Source organism: Cyclopterus lumpus, chromosome 10 (genome assembly GCF_009769545.1).
Source record: "Cyclopterus lumpus isolate fCycLum1 chromosome 10, fCycLum1.pri, whole genome shotgun sequence".
Taxonomy (NCBI): domain Eukaryota; kingdom Metazoa; phylum Chordata; class Actinopteri; order Perciformes; family Cyclopteridae; genus Cyclopterus; species Cyclopterus lumpus.
Genome location: NC_046975.1, coordinates 21,367,717 through 21,388,308, shown reverse-complemented (window position 1 = coordinate 21,388,308; position 20,592 = coordinate 21,367,717). Strand labels below are relative to the sequence as shown.

Sequence of the window (20,592 nt, the reverse complement as noted above, 5' to 3'; positions counted from 1 at the left end):
TGTTGATAACCACATTTACTCTGCATTGTTGGTGGATTCTTCATCTGCAGTTAGAGCATCCCAGATTATTGCGGCATCTCTTTTTAAGTGTATGATCAGTCTGCTGAACATTCATCCCGTTATCTCTACTCCAGCTCAGTGCGACAAAAATAGGTTTCAATTATGGTGAAGCTGTATTCGGCGAGACTCCTCCCCCCCCTCCCCCCTCCACACCCACCCAACCCCCCTGCTTTATGTCTGTAATGCAATTTTAAAAATAGAAAGACATTTTTGCTTATTTCTAGTGAGAATTATTCGTCCCTCGGTTTGTGGTGTTTAGATACGAAATGCAAAATACGATGGAGTTCTCTACAGGATGGTCCTCTTCCTTGGCAACTATCTTGTTTTTACACATTTTGTATGCATCCTATAGGCTCGACAAATGTATCACCTAAGTTCCCAACCTTTGGCTCCTCCCCCATTCTGCAAGTCTCAAACTTTTTCATTATTTATCAAACCTCTGCAATCCTTCTACTTGTCCCTTTACCCTCTTTGAATGTCCTTGTATCTGCATTTTTTTGGGGGAGCTTTGTACCCCCCCCCCCCTGTCACTTTCAAGACTTTTTCCATCCGTCTTTCATCGGCTGGCTGCTACAGGGACACTCTCACTACAGCCGGGGCTCATAATTCTCTGCAGTTTCATCACCACGAGTGACACCTCGCATCGATTAGTGCATTTTTAAATAAAAGGCGCTTCGCGGTGACGTAAAATAGTCCTGCTCATTGATTTGCAACATCGCTCACAAAAACCTGATATATATATATATATATATATATATATATATATATATATATATATATATATATATATAGAAAAGGGATATTAAATGCAAAATCTATGACTGGTTAACGCTAGTTTATACTCACAGTCTCTCACATGGTAAATATTCTTGGATCTGCCTACAATGACAGAAACATGCCTTGCTCAACTACTCCCATGGTTCCTGTGTATTTTTTTGTATGGGTCAGTCTAACAAAAACGTTAAAAACGTTGCTGCTTTACCCGTTATAATAACATTTCTGGTTTCGATTGAGACATTTTCTGATAGTTTTGATGCTCTATATTCTCTCTCAATATTTGTATTATTACAAATACAAATAGTTATTATTCATAGTTTTGAACATTAAATCTGGCCCTTTTTAGATCCCATGTTAAAAACACATTTCTATTCTCCGGCTTTTAACTCACTATGACAAATGCCTTTCTACATTATAATTATTGTATTTTGTTAACCGTGTTTTTATTGCGTTGGTTTTATATTTGTTGTCACATGTTGAACGCTACACACTGGTCATCTGTTGTTTTTAAATGTGCTTGAAAACCTTGGAAAGGGTTTAAAAACAATATTTCTGAAGTAGCTTCAGCATTGGTACATTTTTTTTTACTAAAAGTTATTTCTGAGGTTTGTGATGCAGCATGCAGGGATAATATATTACAAAAATCATTTTACAAAGGCCTATGTGCCACATTGTGGACATTGGACCTGAGCTTGAACCCCTGAAGACACAGACCTGAACCTTCAGCTCGAACCTCTCCAGTGTTACGCGCTCATTAGCAGCGTGAAGCGCAACGTTTTTTTTTGCTAATTTGTGTTAACTTTCGTTGCAGTTCACGGGTGGTAAAATACATTAAAAAAGCATCGGATCGCGTGGGAGAGCGCAGACTTCCACCGAGGCCAATGTCCTTTCCTGCAATGTTAATGAAGAAATGAACCAAAGGGAAATAATCATTTGCGTGTCCGCCCCGCGATTCGCCCCGACTACATCCTTTCATTAAGTTCCAGGAAAGTCAGGGGGGGGGGGGGGGGAGTGTGTGTGCCATCTCTCATGTCAGCCTCTGTGCCACCAGTTCATCCATTCATGTCCGTATTCTTCTTCTTTTACGGTTCTGTCTTTGAGTTCAGATGAGACCTCGCGAATGAATGACCGCGTGGCCTCGTTTCCTCCCAAACCGTTTAGTATTCGAACAGCGGGCGCCAGGTGCTGCTACAACACTGTGCTGCTGATGACACGGCACTGAGCTACAGCTTCCCATTATTTCCTCGCCCGCCGCTCCATACGTGCTGTTTGCCAAACGCAGCGTGCCAACGAGACATCCCCGACTCTCATGAATAATACAGAGAGATGGCCTCGGCTCCCCAGCCGCCGCAGAGAAGCGCGAGCCCCCCCCCCCCCCCCGATCTGTCACACTCACCTGGATACGACACACACTCCTGCTAAGGGGAATAAATGCTTGGTTTGTCTGGTTCGACATCCACACACTCACACGTTTCCAGTGTGTGAGAGACGGATACACTTACGCTTTTTTTTCAGTGCTAACAAAAGTATTATGCCGTGTGACACACACACACGCGCACGCACACACACACATACACACTTTTGGAGTGTGTGAGTTGAGGAGGAGAATGTGTGAGAGATGGGAGTCAGTGAGGCCGACCGAGCTCGCTTCTCACTGGAGAGCTGGGTGACGTACCGAGGAACGCGCCATAATTATGTCCCGGCTGTCTGGTTTTCCGACCTGGGAGAGACATCCTGCAGGTTTGTGACAGTCGACAAACACAAAACCATAAGTACAGCGCAGCAATCGTTGCCATGTCGAGTGTCCGTCAGCAGCCCAACCGTCTCGCGGCGCGCAGCGGACACGATATAGTGACGCCGGCCGGTGTAGAAGTACTGGTTTTTGTGTGGAGATGGACACTCGAGATACTTCCCGAGATCCGGCGACATTATTGAAAAGGTGGCCGGTTGGAAAAGCAGGACCAGGAGCCGGGGGGGGGAAAACCCCCCGGGGACCAGCGCTCCCAAGTTGGTTACCATGGCAACTTCTTCCCACTAGCTTAAAAAAGGGCTCGTTGGTTTCTGTCTTGATGGTTGAATTTTCAGTGGTTTTTTTTCTTCTTTTTTTTTTGGGTCAAGTTTTCCAAAGGGAGTTTCGTCAAAGAAAACACTACAGCTGCCGCTGTGCTCTTGAGCAAGGGGCTTAACGCTGCACTACACTATCAGATGCTGAAGATTGCTCTACGGACGGACGGACGTGAAGTTCCAGGTTTGTCTGTTGACGGAAATATTTCAACAATTACTCCGTGGATTGCCATGAATTTTGGTCCAGACCACCGAAATCTGCCATTTTTGGGAGAAAAACTAATACAGTAAAAATGCCCCGATAGATAAAACCTAGAAATTGTGCATCCTGCATTGTCAATTGTGTTGAAAACGCATTCATCTTTCAACGAAACACATCGTCAGGAAAACAGTTTGGGACAACACGGTAAGTCAGTGAGGTAAACCTGCGACAAATGATGTCCTTTATTTATTTGGCCACTTGGGGGCAGCAGAAACAAGGTGTGGACACAACATTGACATATTATCACTTTTCAAGTCGGCAATATTGACAGCAAAAACTTGTCTATTTACACAGCCAGAAAATATATGGAGCAATCAATGAAACATCCACTCCCCTTTTAACTCTATTTGTGGTAAAATATCTGGCAAATGAATCGCTAAATGCTCCACTGTGTTTACCGGCTAGTTGCTTACTGTGTCCGTCTGCTTTTTAATGCTCATAAGTTCACAAGCTGTATAACCAATGCCTTCAAGCTCCGTACAGCTCGGGGGAAATACCAGCGTCGGGTGGATTATTCTCTGTGGCTTCTTCGCGACACCTTCCACATACGAGGAGGCCGAGTCATGTCAATCATGTTTTTTGTGATGTTGCAGATTGTTTTAGCTCCTAATTGAATTGTGGGTTGCAGACACGAGCCTTGCAATGTTATATATCCGGGTAACGTTATTGTAATCTCGCAGAGCAAATTAAAATAAAATCCCTAAGCAGGATGTGACCTCATCAATCCAGTGGAAAAAAACACGCATTTAAGAGTTTAACCTTTACACTTTAAAAGAAGCTCAGGCTTTTAAACACATTTCTAAAGACTCCTTTTACACATGAACTTTCCTAAAGCCAGTTCATTATCTGACATTATTCCACTCGGCTGGGTTGTTTTAACCTCCCTCACCTCACTCGTATCCATAATGAGTGTTCCTTTACCCTCACGCTCTTTGCCATTAATCAATTTAATCTCTTTATTCTGTTGTGTAACGCTGATTACGTGCATTCATCTTGGTCGCGCCGCACTTTATTCGTCCCCGAAATGACCCGTGAACACAAAATAATCACGGTTCTGTTTTGTAAGTGATCGAGCGTCGTTATCTTTCATACATTTTTTTTTAAAAAAGGGTATTCGCCGCATGTTTGAGCGCGCTGTGGTCTTCAGACTGGGATTTATGCCGCGTATGGATTCTGTAGCTATTCCAATAAAGCCATTACTCAACCATTTTAATGCATACATTACTCACTGATTACTCCATTCACTACAAGCACTGTGGTGTTTCTAAAATTCAGATTGAGTCGGGTTATCCTTTGTTTTAAGAGACGAAAATGAGGCCGGATGAATCGCCCGCGGCGCTAACGCAGGTTAAATGTTCTCGATAGCCGTATTGCAAATGCATGCAGAGGTGGAGCGCGTGCACGCTGATAGAAACACAATCAACCTCAGATGTAGGACATTGTGTACCATCTGTTCATCTGGTCAAAAGCAGACTCAATAGCTCCAACGGAAAGAAAACGACTCTGAGCACAATAGCGCAGGCACCAGCTGGAGTTACGGGGCTTTCTGTCAAAATGTGATTTCCCAAAAGAACTAAAAATAAGTCAATAGATAAAAAGGGAGAGTTGGCAAATCCGGCAGGATGCTCTCTCTCTATTCAACGTAATTGACTCTGCGTTCGGCACAGAGGAGTGAAACTACCGCACTTCGTCAATGTGTAGAAGTCCTTCGGTGTCGAGATGGATATAAAATAGCAGTTTATCACCGGGTTAGAGTTACCTTCACGATACTCTTCTGAAGTCTGATTGAATAGCTTGGCAGAAAAAGGTTATGCAGTCTCTCTGACTTGATGGTCTCAAATCCAAACGGTTATGGAAACGTTGCAGTCGGCGCGGTGGCTTCAATCACTGGATCGTTTTGTCTTCTGAGGGTCTGAGCTTCGGGAAAGATACAATACCTCTGGATTACAAATGGATAACTTATCAAAAGAAACAACAACATGTGTCTGAAGTCCACGAGAAACACTTCAAATGCTCCTGTACACATCCTTGAGGGAAGAATGACATCACTCCAGACTCAGAGGTTATCTGATGATGCTGGAGGGGAGAACAAACACATTGGTTCAACCACTCGTACTCTTTTTTCTTTTAGATCTGGAGACAATGAAAGGTAATATATAGTATAGAACCCATACCATTTTCATACCCGGTAATAGTCATAATAGTCATGGCCATTTATTTAGAACAAACAACACAAAGCGCCTCACAATGCAAGATAAACGCATGACGTGACATACAGTCAAAATAGAAGAAGAGGGATACCTTTAAAAGAGATGAAAAAGGCAGAGAGGAAACAGATGAATAAAATAAAGTCACCTTTAGTTTCTAAACCTGGCGTGAGCGGCATCAACATGCCCTAAAAGCTTACCGACTCTTACCGATTCTGAAAGTGAGCCAGCGGTAGAGAGTGTAAAGAAATCACGTCAGCGGTGCTTGCACTACTTGTAAATGACCCAGCTACATGTTGCTAAACAGGTAGAAAACACAGTTACAGTGTCTCTTGAGACTGCTCTGAAATCTGTCCTACCAGGACAGGTGGACCCCAAAGAAAACCAGGAAAATGCAACCCACGACTATAAAAACACGTTAGTTTTTCAGTTTGTGTCCCGTCTCTTTATCCGTCTCGATTAAATCTAAATAATTGTGTCTTCCACTCAGGAAACACTACATACAACAGCGGGAGTTGCCATAGTCGTAGAGTCCACATTGCCTCAGCCAATCACAACAGGAACAAAAGAACACAGACATCTCCTCAAGTTACAGTGATAACGTATAAAGTCCTGCATCCATCTCGTGTAAGGAAACATGAAATGTCTCTTTGTTTCCCGATGGTGGTGCATGTGGGTGTGGCACTTGGACTCTGACTTTGGCGACTCCAATGGATTTGAAATCCTGTTCAACCAAGTATCCAATGAGAATGGCTCGCTCGTTGCAGGTATTGGCCACCTGCGTGTTTGCCTCTTCGTCTTTGTCCTCTTTGGCTCCGGTTTGTTACTTCCTGTCTGGAAGCCGCCTGATTACATGCACGGGCGGTGGGGGGGGGGGAAGGGAAACTCTGTTTAAATGTCGCCGCAATATGCTTGTCACATATTGTTCTCCAACTCCAGCCAAAATCCATCTCCTGCTCTGAAACAGCTATGTTTCAACACCATTTCTTGTGTCAAGAGAATAGCCGATACTTTTTTTTTTTTGGGGGGGGGGGGGGGGGGGGGGATCTACAATTCACTGCTTTTGCTTCCTGTAGTTTGTTGTTGAAACCTTGTAAAAACATCGGTTAGCTCGGGTCCCCTTCTTTACCACTGGCAAATGTCGTTGTTGTTGTTTTTGGTCTCCAGAATGTGACAGCCAGCGCCATCCAGCCAAATTCCTGATTCCCCTTCAATCTTGCCAGAGGACACACTGTGGCTTCCCCCCCCCCCCCCCCCCCCCCCCCCCCCCCCCCCGGGGTCTCTCTCTCTCATGGACTTTGATGCTTTTGAGACATAAATCCTGGGCATCTTTCATTCCCGCACCACTTTGTTGCCATTTGAATCCTTCGTTTCATTGTGTGGGCAGCCTCCAAAAAAAAAAAAAAAAGAAAAACGGTGGCGCTCGGAGCGTCTCGGGGCCCGGTGCGAAGTCTGTTGATTGCAGCGCTTGATGACTTGTAAATGTGTTTGGTGGCTGAGCGGCATTGGAGTGGTTTCTTAATGGGAGCTTATCAAAGCAGTGGGCAGCAGGGGAGGGAAAAGACAGATAACAGGCGGGAGATAGAGAGGCAGTTGGATGGTTGCACGAGCGAGATGCCAGTTTATTAGGAACTAATACAGTCCTGCAGCCAATATTACATTCATGAAGGTTGCAATAATCAGTTTTTGTTGTGATGATTTTTGGTGGCTGCAGTTTGCGGCGAGTACTGCATTACACTGAGATGTGTTTCTATTATTTAGTCCAATCAATCTACATCAGTTGGGCTGAATCCCGGTTTCATGCAAATCGTACAAATCCTGACTTTTATTGTATTGTATTGTATATTTGTACACAAATGTTTGTGCTGCTGCTACAAGAATGTTCCCCCTGGGGATGAATAGATTAAAATATAATCTAATCTAAAGGAGAGTAGAGGAGAAGAATTTATTTAGTTTTCCGCCACATTCATCGTCGCTCACGTCTGTATCTTCAATATATATATATATATATATATATATATATACATATATATATATACATATATATATATATATATATATATACAGTGGCAACACACCACATCTTGTCATAATTCATAATCTTTCTTACAATACATTTGATTGTTGTTGTTGTTGTCTGAATGAACCTGAGCTGCACAGACTTTCCTCTTTAAGCTTGCGTTCCTTTGGAAGAGGAGTTTAGCACTTTATAGCTGTAGGTTAGAAGAGTGCACGATCATCCTGCAGGGGGGGGGGGGGGGGGGGGATCATAAAAAAAAAAAAAAAAAATACTTCCTTTTCTTTTCTTTTCCTCAGTCAACACTAGATGTCCCCATGAGCATTTGATAAAAAAAAACCGAAAGCAGCTCACGCTCCCGGCGTTCCACTCAAGCCGGTGCGATAGAACCGTTCAATGGTTTAGATGTTCGTGAACGGGCCTTTTATTCCTCTTCAAGAGCATATCGTGGAGAAAAGCATGTGGAAGGTAAAGCATGGAGACGCATTCCCCAGCAGCCTGTAGAGGAAGGATGAGCTCTGAAAACAAAAGAAACGGTGTATTGTGGGTCCGGTGATCTCTAAACGGAGAGGGATTAGTTGGTGAAGCTTGAAGGGGTGTAATGTCTTCAGATTCCACAGCAGCGGATTATGAAACTGATATTGTTGTCAGATGTTTACTGGAGGGGCGAGAGATGGGAGGGGAAAAAAAAAAGACTCATCTGGCTGATGTAGGATAAACGTACAGCTTGGCCCGGAGTAAGACTTAAGATCATAAAAAAAGTACGTAGTGGCCGGTGGGAGGAAGAGAGAGAGGTCGGAGAGGTCAAATCCCCGGGGAATCACCGGGCGTCAGCGCAGGTGCTGGTTGAATTCTTACTTTCATGGGTGTGAGGAAACAATCAAAATGGAGTTGTGTGTGTGTGTGTGTGGGGGGGGGGGGTTTGCTGCATCTGTGCCGGGGACTTTGGGTTTAAAGATGGGAGAAGGACGGGGATGTGGAGCAGCTGTTGCCTTTTTGTCTGCGCTGTAGTTACAATTAATCCCCTCCCCCCCCCCCAAAAAAAAGTCTCCTCTTCTGCCCACCTGAATATTCTGATTACCTTGTTTTAAAAAAAAGTTTTCCGCAGGGGAGACAAGCTTTTATTAGCATATATTCCTAATTTTTTTTTAGCTTATTCTTTTTTCTCTCCACATTTTTCCAACACTGCATCTCTCGGTTTGATGAGGCTCATTTAATTTGTAATGATTAAGCGATGGAAAAAAAAAATAAAAAATACGAACGCTTGTTTTAATTAACGTTTTGTAGACAGAGAAACCAAAAAAATGTGTTGGCGGAGTGATTTTACACATCAGCCGTGGCCACTGAGACGTAAAAAAAGTGTGTGTTTTTTTTATAACGAGACCAAAGAAGCACCAAGAAAGAAAATGTCACCATATTACTACATTCTTCTTACTTCTCGACATCCTTCACAGTCGATTTTTAATTTGGAAAGAAAGAGCACGCCTTGTTTGCAGTCTTTTTAAAACCTTTGGTTAAAAAAAAGTCATCATGTGGTTGTTTCAGGGACGTTTAGCATGCGCTGTGAGAAAAAGATGTCAAGCTTTTAAAAAAAAAACCTTGTCTGCAAAACGCAAAAAAAATAATTAAATGAATTCCACCGAGCGAAAGATACAAAAAGAGAAATTTTATCTTGCAAAGGTTTTTTTTTTTTTTCTTTCTTTCTTTCTTTCGACCGACAAAAAACGCGATTTCACATATATTTTTTTTGATGTTCGGTTCACAGTCAGAAAACAGTGTGAAGATAACACGCGCCTCCCTGGATTCTGACTGAGGTTTGACATTTACAGCCAAATATCACCAGAAATACGCTTTGTTGATTGGGGATGCTCCGCGTCGGGAGGTTTCAGACTCAAAGTCAGAGACGCCGCAGCAATGTCGGTCAGAAGATACGCGACAAATTATAGATTATAGTTTAAAAACGAGTCGTGTACGCAACACAAAATATAATGCCGTTGCACAATAGTCCCACAGTGATTTAGAATTACACTGTCAGAGTCACGGTGAACAAGAGATGTCCCCTTTTTATTTCACTGTCTTTCGTCCTTGGGCCCTACATTACCCACAATGCAACTCGCGTCACTCGTTTCTCATATTTCTTTATATGTTTTAAACCACAAATTCGGGCCAAATCCTAGACGTTAAATTTTAAAATGGCTGTGTGTCACGTGAAAACGAGACACGGTTTACTGATGAACCCGCAGAGAAGCATCACCTGACATCTCAGCATCTTTTTCAGCTCATTGTTTTTGTTTGACTGTTTCAGCAGCAACAACAACAACAACAACAACACTACATGCTACCTGCTCAACGCTGAACTGCGGCGACTTGCTCGTAAACGTCGTGGAGCATTCGGCTGCTGCAGAACCAAAAGGAGAATTGTGAATTTAAAACATGATGCTAAAATTAAAGCTAATGTTGCTACGTGACCTGTGTGCTAACACATTAATTGATAATGAGTCCATTTGGTTTAAATAGCTAGTCCAGCTGCCCCCAATGCAGCCACGGACATCTAGGAAGACTTATTTAAGAAAAATCTATAAAAAAAAAAATATGCAAGATGTGCAATGGATTAATTACATTTAATCTGTATTGAAATGAATGTTTGATTTAAGCATTAGGGTACAAAGATAAATGCTGCTAATTGGATTCAGAAGATGTTTGATCAGTACTTCACGATGAAAAAGGGGGGCGATGTATTCAATATCCATCACAGATACCGCAGCAGTAGCACTATTACTATATTAATGTGTAATCACGCTAATCATCTCTTTCCTTAGAGGACATCTCAGTGGATTTATCTGTGAACATCTGTTCGAATCAACCAAAAAATCAAAGTACTGCTGATTATAAACAACGTGTTTAAAAAAACTAACACAAGCATTAATGAACAATGTTTTGCTTTACTTCCTATTTAAAAAGTCACGATAAAACAGACGAGCAGCACAAATATTTTTTTTTTTTGTGAAGACACCAGTGAGAAGTTATTGATTCAAAGATGATACGGTCAAATTTACTCCTCCTGTGTCAAATTTACTTATAATAACAGCCTCAAGATTACGCTTTCAGACCCCCAAAGCCGTTTTATGAACCACATTTCTGCTTGTTTATTACGAGGCCACCGTTTGTATAATAACTGACCGTCTCCTGTTCGTCAACTCAAGATGTGTCACATCCACGTGCAGCAGTTTCTCCAGGTGGTTTTACTGCTCGTCACCTAGTCGGATGTTTTAGACTGGCTTCTGGAACCGATATGTTATTAAATATTATTGCATTGGGTTGTAAATACTCCTGCGTAAAGGTTTTCGGGTTTATGCAGCATGTTAGTGTCGTTGCAGTTTAATGAAGCTTCTTTTAACTACTTAACACTAGGTTAATTGTCATCTATCTGAAAAAAAAAAAAAGAAAACAGTCACTTTTGATGTGTGAGTGAATGTATTGCAGTAAAAAGTACAATATTTCCACCAGGCCCTGATGATGCAGTCTTGGTACACAAGTAGTATTTCTGTCACATTTTACGAACGTCTTCACTACATAAAATAAAAAAATGTATGTCACCACATCAAAAAGCTGGAACCCGTGGAACCCGTTGACAACCTCGCAGACCTCCACTTGTGAACGAGCTGCAGCGATGCATACGTGTGTACTTCAGGGTGTGTCGGTACATCGCGACGTCACCGTTTCAGGTGTGCTTACAGGTGCAGACGAGCGCGCTTCTCACCGCACTCGCTCGTTTGTCGAACTGCTGTGAAAACGCTGCTTTCCGCCGGGTGTTTAGTTACTCTTCAACACCGCTAGAAACTCAATAAAAAATAAATAAAAAATAAAGCGTATCCAAAAAAAAAAAAACCCCGGTGTGACGAGCCTCGTCCTTCGCCTCTTGTCGGTGTCATCCTCGCCTCCTTGAAGAAAAAGCCCGTGCAGCTGTACAGCAAAGAGCTGCCATGTTCGCTCGCTCTGCATAATGAGATCTGGTCACCACATGGACGGGGATGCAGACGTGCATGTGAATCGCAGACGTGAGAGCAAAAGGTGTGATTGGATTGTTCTTGTATTGTTCATGCATTCAGAGCATTAATAAAGCGTCAACAATTTACCGTGTGAAGATATGAAGTCGCTGGCTCTGTGCGTGTTAGCGCCGTTAGCTATGAGAACACCTGCTCGCCGTTGAGAGGCGATTAGAAACGCTCCCAATCCGAACAAGGTGACCTCTGAGGTCACGAGGACCATCTGGTGTCACGTTCGATGATCTTCCCAAATTAACGATAATGCAAAAAGGGTTTAATTGAGACCCAGAAATTCGTTTTACAGCTGAATATGATTTGGCTTGCTGAAAAACAAATTGACTCTTTCTTATGTGACAGCATGCTTTCTCTTAAAACTACTTAAAAACAATTCCCCCCTCGTATGGGAGAGCTTTACATGTACACAGGGAGATTAACCGGTAACACATACAGTATACTGCTATACACACATCTCACAAGTGTTTTCTGGAATTATTCATTTTAAATTCTTTAAAAAAAAAAAAATAGGTTAAGAAGATAAATTTGTTTTAGTATGTTTTTTTATGTATTTATATATATATATATATATATATATATATATAAATATATATATATATTATATATATATATTTTTTATATACACATATATATATATAAATATGTATATATATTTTTATGTATATATTTGTTTTTATATATAAATATATATATATATATTTAAGTTATTTGTATCTGCTGTTTATGTTGATTTTAGAGACTTGCTATACGTTCATGCTTTGTTGTTTAATTTTGGATCTCTCTTTTGAATTTTTTTTGCATAAAATCTTCTGTAGGTTTACACTGTTAGTACATTGTCTCGGCTCTAATTCATAAACACTCAACCACACATGATTGTGCCACATGTTAAAGGGATCTATGAGACTGCGTTCAAGTGGCCTGAAAATGTCTCTTCCTGTCTGAGTCTCATGCGGTTGTGCACTGTAGGTATATTTAAATCTGTAACTACCTTTCTTCCTCTTTCCATTTATAGATTAACGCTCGTCCGGTTGCATGTGCAAGACGTTCCGTTTCCACGAAATTATTTCAGCACAACCACGTTTGCCAGATGATTAAAAACAGCGTTGAAAATATTGTAATAAAATAAACTTTTCTTGAAGCTCCTCAAGCTTTCCTTCCTGCCAGCGATCTCATTCCGAGACCTCCTTTAAATCCGGACCGTGTCTCTCTGTGTGTGTCAAAGAAATGTTTTCATCAGTCGGATTTCATTCCACATCCTCTGGGAAACAATGCTCGGCTAAGAAGCACTTCAAACGACGACAACACGCAGTTGTGGTGGCTACAAAAAAAAGTTTTTAATCAACGATGATCCACTTTTTTTTCTGTCCGTATCCTCCGGGGGGGGGGGGGGCTTTTGGCTCCAGTTTGTGGTGCCGAGACGTGCCGGAAAACACTTAAAATGTTTCCAAACATCCAATAATTATCACGTCTTTCTTAGTAAACCGTCTGTGCTTCTTTGCTTTTTTTCGACTACATGAGGAAAACTTTTGGCTCCAGTCTTTGGTGCCGAGACGTGCCGGAAAACACTTAAAATGTTTCCAAACATCCAATAATTATCACGTCTTTCTTAGTAAACCGTCTGCTTCTTTGCTCTTTTCGACTACGTGCCTCCTGATTAGAATAAATAGTCAAATCTGTTGAGCGCAGATTTCCGATTTCAATGAATTCTGGAGTGACGCCGTTGGCATGACGATACGACATGATGAAAGCCTGGAGTGGGCCTGAAAAGCCGCATGGTGGCACGTCCTGCTCGTAAAGGGATGTTTTTTTGGGGGGGCTTTTTAGCTTGTGATTAGAGCGAATTTGGAGTCCGACCTCAGTGAGAAACAAAAGCTTCCACTCAGAGTGGAATAACTACTGCATTATGGATGCACCCGCAGAGCAGTCCATCAGGACTGACTCAGCACAGACTTCACTCTGAGCTGGAAACCTTGGCTGAAAGCATTCGAGAGCATCCGTGAATCCAACGTGAGAGCTAAATGTACGACCGTGGCTGTGAGTCTCCGTATTACGCGTGTCCAGGTATTAGTGTCAAGTTTTATTTCCGATATGTTACATTAGAGCTGGGCAATGTATTGGTATTATATCAATATCACGATATGAGACTGGATGTCGTAATAATAAGCGTTGCCTTTTACTAGTTTTAAAAGCTGCATTACAGCTATTGCATTACAGAGTATTTTTTTTCTAAAATCAAACTGTGTTCATATTTTGTAAAAGCACCAATGGTCAACCCGACAATATCGTCGCGATATCGATATCGAGGTATTTGTTCAAATAAAAGTTTGATAGTTGTCACACCCAACCCTGTAAAGAATGTACACAAATATCTTCCTTTACATTATAATGTGACTTGTTATTTAAACAATATGCTTCTGAAAGCTCTTTGTGAGAAGAAAACTGAAATAATCATCTAAAAATCCCTTTTTGGTATTCAGGCAGAAATGTGTTTAAAAAATAGATGTTGCAGTAAAAAAATATTCGCTCATTAGACGAAGAAACACTTGAAAGTTTCTTTTATTTGACAATAGTTGAGTAGAATAGGGTAATAATAAGTGGGAACAGAACGTGATAAACATCTGTTTAAATGCTGAAAACAAAGAAAAATCTTATTAATATTATTAGAATTGTGATTAGAAACTGGATCAATTCGGTGGTGAATGTTAAAAACTGGTACATTTTTATTTGTTTTACATATTTTGGACACCGAGCTTGAAACTGTGACGATCCCGCACAAACTACGACGTCTGTCAACGGTATGCACACATTAAAAAATAAATAAATGACTATAGGACCAACTTTAACCACCTGACACCACTGATTCATTTGAGAAGCTTTGACCAGTGAAAGCTGGGAACGTTTGCTTGATTAATGACACGAGAATTACATAAACTCTAAATTGGTGTTGATTCATTTTCTGTGTGACAAATTATTTCCGCACTCAGTACGTTCCTTTGAGATCTTTGCATTCTTACCAAATGTGTTTTACAAACCACTCACTTTAGAAATACACTTAAGTTTGTGACTATCGCCGTAATGTTTTCCCAACTTGGGGAATCTCACTCTTCCAGCTCTTAAAGTCTTTTTTTCCTCGAGATCCCTCAGAGTGCATTCTGGGGGTTTGCTTCTCCCATCACGACTGCTGCGTTCGCTCACAGAGGTCAAACGGAAAAGCCTGGGCTCTGGAAGACGGATCCAAACTAATGTCACTCTGTTCGAGTAGAGCCAATCAGAGCGCAGAGCGGGGGCCATATATATATACACGCCCGGTCCTAATGCAGGCAGGCGCAGGACGAAAATGTGCAAATCGCGTCGACGTCGCAATCTGGAGCCGCGCACGCCGCCGCCAAGTTTAACGGATAATGGGATGTGAAACCGGTCACATATCACATCTGTGTGAGTGGGCAGCCTGCTGACGCTCCCCGTGCAATTTGTCACAATCTATTACAGTCTTCACCACACACACACACACACACACACACACACATCCACACACACATCCACACACACGCGCCGATTATTCTCACTGCCATTTGATTGTGTAAATGCACACAAACACGTGGAAAAATAAGGCCAGCTTCACCGCACCAATTCATGCAAATAATTACATTTCAAACACACACACACACACACACTGTGGACTTTCTACCATTTCATTAAAAACCAACAACCCTCAAACAATTGTACACATTACACACAAACCCCATGCACACAAATTAAACTCCCAGCTTGAAAAACAAAATATGCTGCGGAGACAAATCCCCCCCCCCTCCCGCCCCCCCCTATTTAGTCAACATGCAGCCCATTAATTGTCCGCATGATAAATTACAGCCGTCTCATCCACGTAATCGGGAAGTATAAAGACCGGAAAACAGGAACGAACGGCGAATGTTTCAGACTGGAAAACGGCAGTTCAATTCGTCACGTGAAAACGAGAAGTCGGATCGGTGCTTTCACCGCGTAACTCGCGTCCTTCAGTAACGCCACTTTCATAGTTATTTTAACCCAAAAATGACAATCTATTCCTAAACCTGATTGTTGTTTTCTGTGAAGCTGGAAGTTTTATTTTCTTAAAAGTCCCGTGTCGCTGGCTTTCGTAGAAACACAACGCATACAAAAAATAAGGGAGCGACCTGCCGTGAGATATCATTGTGTGAGGATGCGTCGCTAAAACTCGACCGCGATAACGACATTTCAAGATCGCCGAGTGACAAACGAGTCACGGGAACCAAATGTCAAGATGTATGTCCCGTTCGCCCCACACAAAAGGCTTGTGTTTGTCCGTGTGAACTACCTTCCACTTCATACAGTCGCTCTGACCGCTGGTGAGATTATATCAAAGTTAGCTAACGTTAGCTAACAACTAACACAGGCTAAAAGTGCCAAGCTGCGGTATTTGACGCAATGACAAAGGGTTTTCTTTGACATCTTGCATTGGTGTAGAAAGGGTTCAGGAACACACCGATATGTAGTTAAAACGCTTACTGTAAGATGAGATAAACCTGTGTTATTGATTCCAAGAACAAAATCCTGTTGAACAGAAATAAGATCCAGATGAATTGAGAAGCTAAAAGCAATGAGACTAAAAAACGAGATTGCCATCGGCTAGAACAAGATGATGCCGGGAAGGAAGACGTTCGTCTCCAGGTCGAAATCCTACGTGACAGAAACGTTGCTTATCGCAGCGACGCAGACGGCATTCAGATTGACTAAGCTCCTCCACCTAGCGACTACGGTCCCTTTGGTGGAGAAGCTTAGAACAAGTCAATAGCCGGATGCAATTAAATGTCCTTCAATTAAATAACGACGTGACAGCTTCCTGTCTTTGTCTCGGGGGTCATTTTCAGACTCCGGTTGTATCACCGTAAAAACAAACAAGTTGGTTTGTTTGTTCGAATGCTTAAAGTAACCTGTGTTTTTTGTTACTGACAAGTGACCTCTTATGCTAAATAGTGTCGGTCTTTTTCCCCAGGAGCAGGAGAGGAAGAGAGGAAGAGAGGAAGAGAGGAAGAGAGGAAGGAGGAAGGAGGTATTGGGCATACGAAGTGGCTGGCTTTACCGATGCGGAACATGGTTTAGCATCTCGTCTCCTCAATGCTACCTGTGACCTTTTTGAACACCTCAACTGAGTTTAGTCCAAGTTTAAATTCTTCATGGGTTGTTATTTAGGTGTAAGCAACTTAATGTTGGTTCATTTTAACCATGAAAAGGTTATTAAAACCTGTAACGACTTGAACCTAAATGATTCTTGAGGATGGTCTGGTTTCTAAAGGCTCTGACATGCAATGCGTTGCCAGCATGCCACTTCCAGGTGTCTCCTAAATCCTAAAGAAGGGAGAGACGGAAGACGTATGCCGGAATTAATGAAGGCTTGAAGATGCCGCAATGAGATCCATACTGGACGATTTCCACGCCTCGTGATTTACGTCTGGTGGTCATTAGCAGGGCAGGAAGTAATGTTTTAGTTCCCTAACCCCGGGGCCTTTTAATCAATTCGATTAAATGTATAATTTAAACTCATTTAAGCTACTTCATTTTGTGTTGATTTAGCTTTACCGCAGCAGGGTCTGACTAAATCCTGGTTCTGGTTCTGTCATGCCTCCCTTTCCCCGCTCACCAAGTTTTTTAAATAGTTTCATGGCACACATTCTCGACATAATTATAATACACCAAGGGCTGCCTGTAGTACAGCGCATAAATTAAGAGTCTCTGAGTTTTAATTGGAGACCAGAACATTTAAATGTGAATGGAAACGAGGCAAAACAAAAGGCTAAACAGAAATAAATACATGAATTAATAATGACAAAATGCATGAATAACTGCATTTGCAAACTAGACAAACACAACTCGGGATGCAAGTAGCACACATTCGTGCAGTATAAATAATGTCGACCTGATGGAAGTTATTTTGAAAGCAGTCTTAAGGGCTACAAGTCGAAAGATGACTTTATGTTTAATTGTGCAGCAGCTATGCTCTCCCTGTTAAGTTATACAGGCACATTTGTATTGCTCTTTATATGATTCGGGGTAAATGTCCTTCATCTCTTCCACTGGTTGGACGTTTTTAGGAAGAACACCTTTTGTCTCAGATTTTGTTTGTAGTGCTTTAAGGGGAGAGGAGGAAATTGTCTTTTTTGCAATGTCATATGTTCGGACAAAAAAGTAATAATTTTGTAATAAAAAAAGACTATTGTGAAGAACTACTTTCCAGAGGGAAATGTAGTTCTAGCACTACAGTGATGAAACACTGAGGTGACGCTTACATAATCAAATATAGTCAAATATAACTCTGAAAGGAGTCATTATTCATAACAGGCACTTTTACTTTTGATACGCTTTGCTTCCAATACTTTTATAGTAAAGTTGGTTTGTAGGATTTACATGTAGAGTACTTTCTTATTACTTTCACTTTATGATCTGAATACTTCTCCCACCAGAGATTTCTGATGACGTATAAGACCATGCTGGCTAGTGCATGATAAACAAGAAGTACTACTACAACTACTACTACGAGTACATTGGTAGAAAAAGTACTCAGACCCTGTAATAACACCACAATGCAAAACTACTCTGTTTCAGGTAAAAGTATTGCTTACTTTAATTAAAGTCCAGAAATATCATCAGTAAAATGTACTTCAGGTTTTAAAAGTTATCTTTATGAAGAATGGACACGTCAGAGTGTGATATTATGATATATTATACGAGTGTTCATTACCGCTATTGACGCATTAACAGTAAGCAGCATTTTACTGTTGTAGCTGGTCCATAACAGCACGTCATATTGTTTTTGATGATGCTGTCTGAAACTGTCAATAGTATTTCTAAATGTTAGATACATAGTAAAAAGTGCAACATTTCCTTTATGAAATGATGTGTAAAGTAACATATTAAAATGGTATAACTCAACAGTCAGTACTCAAGTAAATTAACTTGGTTACTCTCACTGACTACTACTTAACAATAATAATAATAATAATAATAAAAATGGCTGATATTCCTTTACATGGTGACCAAAACACGTATTTGAATGAAATAAATCAAATGAGAATATTGAGTATGTTTTTAGCCTGGTGATGATCGGATCACCTGGAGGTCAAACACCAGAGTGAATAAAAATGCACCTTTTTTATTCACCCCTCCGTCACTTGGAGCACGCGCATCATGCATGCGCGCGCACGTGCAGGGTAAGTGAGTAGGGCAGCCTTAGAGAAATCTCTCTCTCTCTCTCTCTCCCCATCTCTTTCATTTTCCACCCCTCTTAGTCAAGGACACTTTCGCTCCGCACTCCGCCTGTCAGTCTGTCCTCGTTTTTTTGGGGGGGGTGGGGGGTGGGGGTTTGCTTCTGCTGCCTACTACGGGCTACTCGTGATTGGTTCATCCCGTCCCTCTTCATCCCTCCCTCCCGCGTGACTGTATGTAAATCCGGTTCGGGACTCGACCAGTAGGTGAGGTTGGGGCTGTGTGGCTCCCCGCCTCGGTGGCGCACACGAGACCCGAGAGCGGCCGAGGTGAGATCGCTGCGCCGTCTGGAGCTGTCCACTGCGCCGTGGTGCTGAAGTCCACCGTCCTCCTCTGCTCTTCTTCTTCTTCTTCTTCTTCTTCTTCCTCTTCCTCCGCCCTCCTCCCTCTGTCGGCTTTGCTGCACATTGGTGGTATTTTGGGAAAGGATTAACAACCTCCCCTTCGGCTGCTTATAGGTGCAAACTTCTCCAGAGGACATCTCTCTCTCACACTCCACACACACACACACACACACACACAGCGGGAATTACACCGACCGTGGATTTGACCGGAGCTCGAGATTATCACTAATAATAGTTTGTTGAGAAGTGCATTGCCTTCCTTCCCTCGATTGGATTATCTCCCTGGATGGTGTACGTCTGGACACACAGGTAAAAAAAAAAAAACGTGTTTTGTTTGTTGTGGAATATTTGTTGTTGTTTGTTGAAACCTATACTGTACAATCCGACAGCAGCTCCATCCCACTGCCTCGGCGAGCTAAACCCTCATCTCACCGGTGAGGCGACGCAACTCTGGTCTAATAATCCAGCAGGTCACTCTCCTTCGACTCAAGAGAGATATCAGGATATCTGAAGTTGAGATTACACTTGCTGTTATTCACGTCAGTCACGTCTCCCGTGACACAATGTGTGTGTGTGTGTGTGTGTTTTTAAACGGTTGGAGACACGCCACAATGCCGAGAGCTTTTCATTTATCCGCGCACTACTTAGTGCGTTATTTATTTATTTATTTCTTCTTTTTTTTCCCCTTGGCACGCTAATCCTTGAGTGACACCGTTAGCAGCAGAAGGATTATACTTTTGTTTTTCATCCTCAGCTTTGCGCTTGACTCATTTTGGCCAGTACATTCACACATGGATGGTCCATTAATTGTGTTTATTGATGGTTTGCGAAAATTAAAATCCGGAGTGTGTTTTTTTTTTTTGCGTAGTTTTTTTGTTGTTGTTGTTATCGCTGCGACGGCGCAGCAGATGGAGTCAGAGCTGTAACCTAAAGCCAGATTAAGTTCTGCCATCGATACGACAGGCTGACGTCCTTTGAGGAGGGCTCTGCTGCAGCTACAGGACAAAAGAGACAACGTCATTACTACACAGATATTAAAGTGTATTCATAAACAAAATAATGTAAACGATGGTAGAATGTAACTACATAGCCTACATTTACTAAAGTAGGTTAATTGCCTGCTGTTTCATGTGTACTTTTACTGTAAATTGATTTTTACAAAAGAAGTTATGCTTTGTGATATGATGCGTGGTTTTGGATAAAACTTCCCAGCAGTGTATACAAGGTTTATAATGAGCTTCACCTCGAGAACAATGGCAATTGCACATTAATGATTGACAAATAGAGCGGTATATTATAATAATATGATAATGTGAAACTCACAGGGTTCATTATTCTGCATTGGAGTCTTTTACTTTAGTAATATTTTCTATTCGGGACATTTACTCTTATATGGTATTTTTTATAATATATATATATTATATAATTTTTATATATATATATATATAATTTATGTATATTATATTTAAGACAGAAAATAAGCACCTATACTTTTTATGAATATGCGTGCCAGGTGTTATAC

General features: G+C 41.6%; 1 protein-coding gene across 1 annotated transcript in view; it reads left to right on the top strand.

The window, feature by feature from the left end:
* Positions 1 to 2,631: 2,631 nt before the first annotated feature.
* The window catches only part of fstl5 (follistatin-like 5), a 159,167-nt gene continuing 141,206 nt past the window's right edge, over positions 2,632 to 20,592 (top strand). The window contains 1 exon segment of the mRNA XM_034543006.1: positions 2,632 to 2,709. Within this exon segment, the coding sequence (XP_034398897.1) occupies positions 2,632 to 2,709 (78 nt within the window).